The 3,347-nt window shown below is 52.2% G+C and overlaps 1 protein-coding gene across 1 annotated transcript; it reads right to left on the bottom strand.

Moving 5' to 3' along the window:
• Positions 1-685: 685 nt before the first annotated feature.
• LOC107125005 (lysophosphatidic acid receptor 6-like) lies at positions 686-2,205 on the bottom strand. Its single transcript, XM_015428483.1, has one exon. The coding sequence runs from the start codon at positions 2,161-2,163 to the stop codon at positions 1,129-1,131; it is 1,035 nt and encodes a 344-aa protein (XP_015283969.1). The 5' UTR covers positions 2,164-2,205; the 3' UTR covers positions 686-1,128.
• Between the last annotated feature and the right edge of the window lie 1,142 nt (positions 2,206-3,347).

A 3,347-nucleotide genomic window follows, 5' to 3' on the forward strand; every position in this document is an offset into this window, starting at 1 on the left:
TTTGTACATTACTGGAAGTCTCCGTCTATGCCAAACAAAAAAGAATGGCCAATAAAAATTTGGGATGCAGGAACAATGGCGACATTGACTGAACTAAAACTTTCTGAAGAAATAAAATGTCAGGAACATTAGCCAGCTCCAGATGCTCTGGGATACTGGAAAGGTGCATAACTTGTAGATATTGATACTTTTCACTTATCTGTATTTAAGGACAGATGTCATCTTAAAATCTGTGTTGTTTCCCTTTAAACAAAAGAGCAGGCAGAGCTGGCCGCATGAGGGAGTTCCCGGATAGGAAGGCAGAGGTGCGGCACCAGATGCCGGCTATGCTAACATTGCCTGCCACACACCTACTGGAAGATGGACGGAGTCCAGAAAGCGGAGGATCGTACACTTTACAAACAGCAAGGAACTTCTTGCTTGAACTTTCTAGGGCAGAGTCAGCACCGCAGAGAGAGCGGCAGGAATTCCGGCTGTGAGCAGTGTGACATTTTAGAGAGAAATTATACAATGAAAACCAGCAAAAAGGTTGGGGGCCCCTGAGTTATGTGTTGGTTTGTCTTCTGACGGCTGCAAGGGTGTGTATCACACAAAATGCACAATGGCAGGTCTACCTGCTGGTTCAGGAAAGCCTAGGCACTTACCATTCAGATGGAAAATAACACACAAGATAAAGTTATGGGAAATTAATTTATAACACGCAGCAATGACAGATTTTGGAATAACATACAGATACTACCATTTGTCTATGTTGCTTTGATCTAGTGGTACTGTGAATATTTTGTTAATTTTTTAAAGCACTAATAATACAACAAATGCAAATGAAACAAAGACGTGTTTGTGTGTGTGCGTGTGTGTGTGTGTGTGTGTGTGTGTAAGTGCCGTCAATTCACTTCCCAGTTATGAAGATCCGGTGAATGAATTACCTACTGCCTCTACCATCCACCGCTCAGGGGCCTTGCGCATGGAGGGGGGCCCCTCGTGGCTCCCCTGGCGGAGCCCACCCGCCTCCTGAGGCTGGGTCTCCCCTCTTCTCCTGCTGCCTCCCACTTTTCCTAGCGTGATGGCCTTTTCCAGTGAAGCGGTGCATAAGGGAAGGGGATTCTCATACATCCGGCCATCTCTCACTCAGTCCTCTGAGCCAGGCGCAGTGTTTCCCTCTGTGGAGGGTCCCTGGTGGGCAGGGAGTGTGCGAAGGCCCAGGGGGCGCTGTGACCTCATGGGGCAGCAGGCGCATTTCCAGTAGGGCCGCCATGAGAAACGTTCAGCAGCAAAATAGTAGACCAGAGGGTCGAGGCAGGCATTGAGACTGGTGAGCGCCATGGTCACACGCCGGGCGACATACGTGGCCCGGATGAGGGAGCAGCCACCCAGAGCACCCACACGGCCAAGCGTGTGGACCAGCTGCACCACGTGGTAAGGAACAAAGCAGACCAGAAAGACGCCGAACACCACCAGCACCGTCCGCAGCGCCTTGCGCCTCACAGCACGGGAACCAGGCTGCATCCCTGGCGTTGCCAGCAGCCGCCAAGCGATTAGCGGGTAGCACACCCCAATCAGTAAAAGGGGCAACAGGAAGCCGACCACCGCAGCAAAGATGCTCACCCCGGAAATGCGCCCCTTCCAAGACCTGGAGGAGAAGTTCTCGAGGCAGGCTGTGCGGCCGTCAGCAAAGGGGCTGGTCAGGGGCCCACGGAGGGCCAGGTAGAGGGTGGCTGCCAAGAGCACTGCCCACACCACCAGCGCAGCCCCCACACGGTAGCGCAGCTGGCGGAAGTGCAAGTGCCGCAGCGGGTGCACCACTGCCACGTAGCGCTCCAGGCAGATGCAGGCCAGGAAGAGGGAGCTGCCATACAGGTTGGCAAAGAACAGGCAGCCGGTGATTTTGCAGAGAGCTTCCCCGAAGACCCAGTCATTGTGCAGCGCATGGTAGGCAATGCGGAACGGCAGGGTCAACACAAAGAGCAAGTCGATGGTGGCCAGGTTCACCAGAAAGACGTTGGCCGGGGCCGTGGCTGACTTGGTCCAAAAGAAGTAGCCCAGCACAAAGGAGTTCCCCGCCAGGCCCAGCACAAAGACCAGGCTGTAGATGACAGGGAAGAGGACGTACTGGAAGTCGGCGCTCTCCGAACAGTTAGAGATGCTCTGGCTACTGTTCCACATGGAGCCACGGAGATGCAGCACTGACAGTGCTGCGGGCAGCAGGTAGCTGAAAATGAATTCGACACACACACACTTCAGCCTCTTTACGACATTCGGTTTGGATCTCGAATCAAGGCTCCCTCCAGCACCACCCCAGGTTAGGTTCCCTCCACATTCGAGCCACTGTGAGACGCAGCCCCACCACCACCACCAAAACGAGCCGGGCTGATGATCTAAGAAGGGCACCGGCCGGGCACGACACACAAAGCCTCCCCTTGGACCTTGACTGCCCTTCAGTGTCCAGCAACCAGCAGGACTTTGCCTCCTTGCATGGGTGCAAGACAGCTGCAGTCTTCTACCATGTTTCCCACCAGGATGGCAGCCAGAAAGAATGTGAGGCCTCAGCTGAGAATGAGCAGAAAGAAGTTTGTTCTCTGTTTGGTACAGAGTTTAGTTCCTCCTGATGTTTTTGTGTTCCTTCTCCTCTTTAAACGGGCACTTAATTTTACACAATACATCTTATCCTGCTCTTTTCCCCAGGACTTCAGAGCCCAAACCAAGGACATAAGGACACAAGAAGAGCCCTGCTGGATCAGACCAGCAGTCCATCCAGTCCAGCATATCCTGTCTCGCACAGAGGCCAGCCAGTTCCTCTGGACAGTCAACAACAAGGCACAGAGGCCAAGGCCTTCCTCTGATGTTGCCGCCTGGCTCTGGGATTCAGAGAATTAGGGACTCTGAATGTGGAGGTTCCCCACAGCCACCATGTCTAGTAGACATTGATAGATTTATCCTCCATAAATCTCTGTAATCTCCCTTTAAAGATGTTTATTCCTGTGGCCATCACTACAATATGAACATAAGAAGACACTTAATTATAAACAAACCTCACCATTGAGGGACAGGAAGAAGAGAAGGAGGAGGAGGAGATTGGATTTATACCCCGCCCTTCACTACCTGAAGGAGAGGCACACAATCTCCTTTCCCTTCCCCTCCACCCCCAACAGACACCCTGTGAGGTAGGCGGGGCTAAGGGGACTGGTTGTAGGCAAGCCTTTGAGTTATTTTAGGATAAAACTAGGACATGTAGGCTTGGGAAGAGATGGGAAAAGAGCAAGTTTGACTAGATTTCTGCTGACCTGATATCTATATCACTATTTGCTGCTGTGCTCCTTCAAGTATTCAAGTATTTGAAGGGCTGTCAT

The sequence above is a fragment of the Gekko japonicus genome, unplaced genomic scaffold, assembly GCF_001447785.1.
Source record: "Gekko japonicus isolate JY-2015 unplaced genomic scaffold, Gekko_japonicus_V1.1 scaffold8412, whole genome shotgun sequence".
Classification (NCBI taxonomy): domain Eukaryota; kingdom Metazoa; phylum Chordata; class Lepidosauria; order Squamata; family Gekkonidae; genus Gekko; species Gekko japonicus.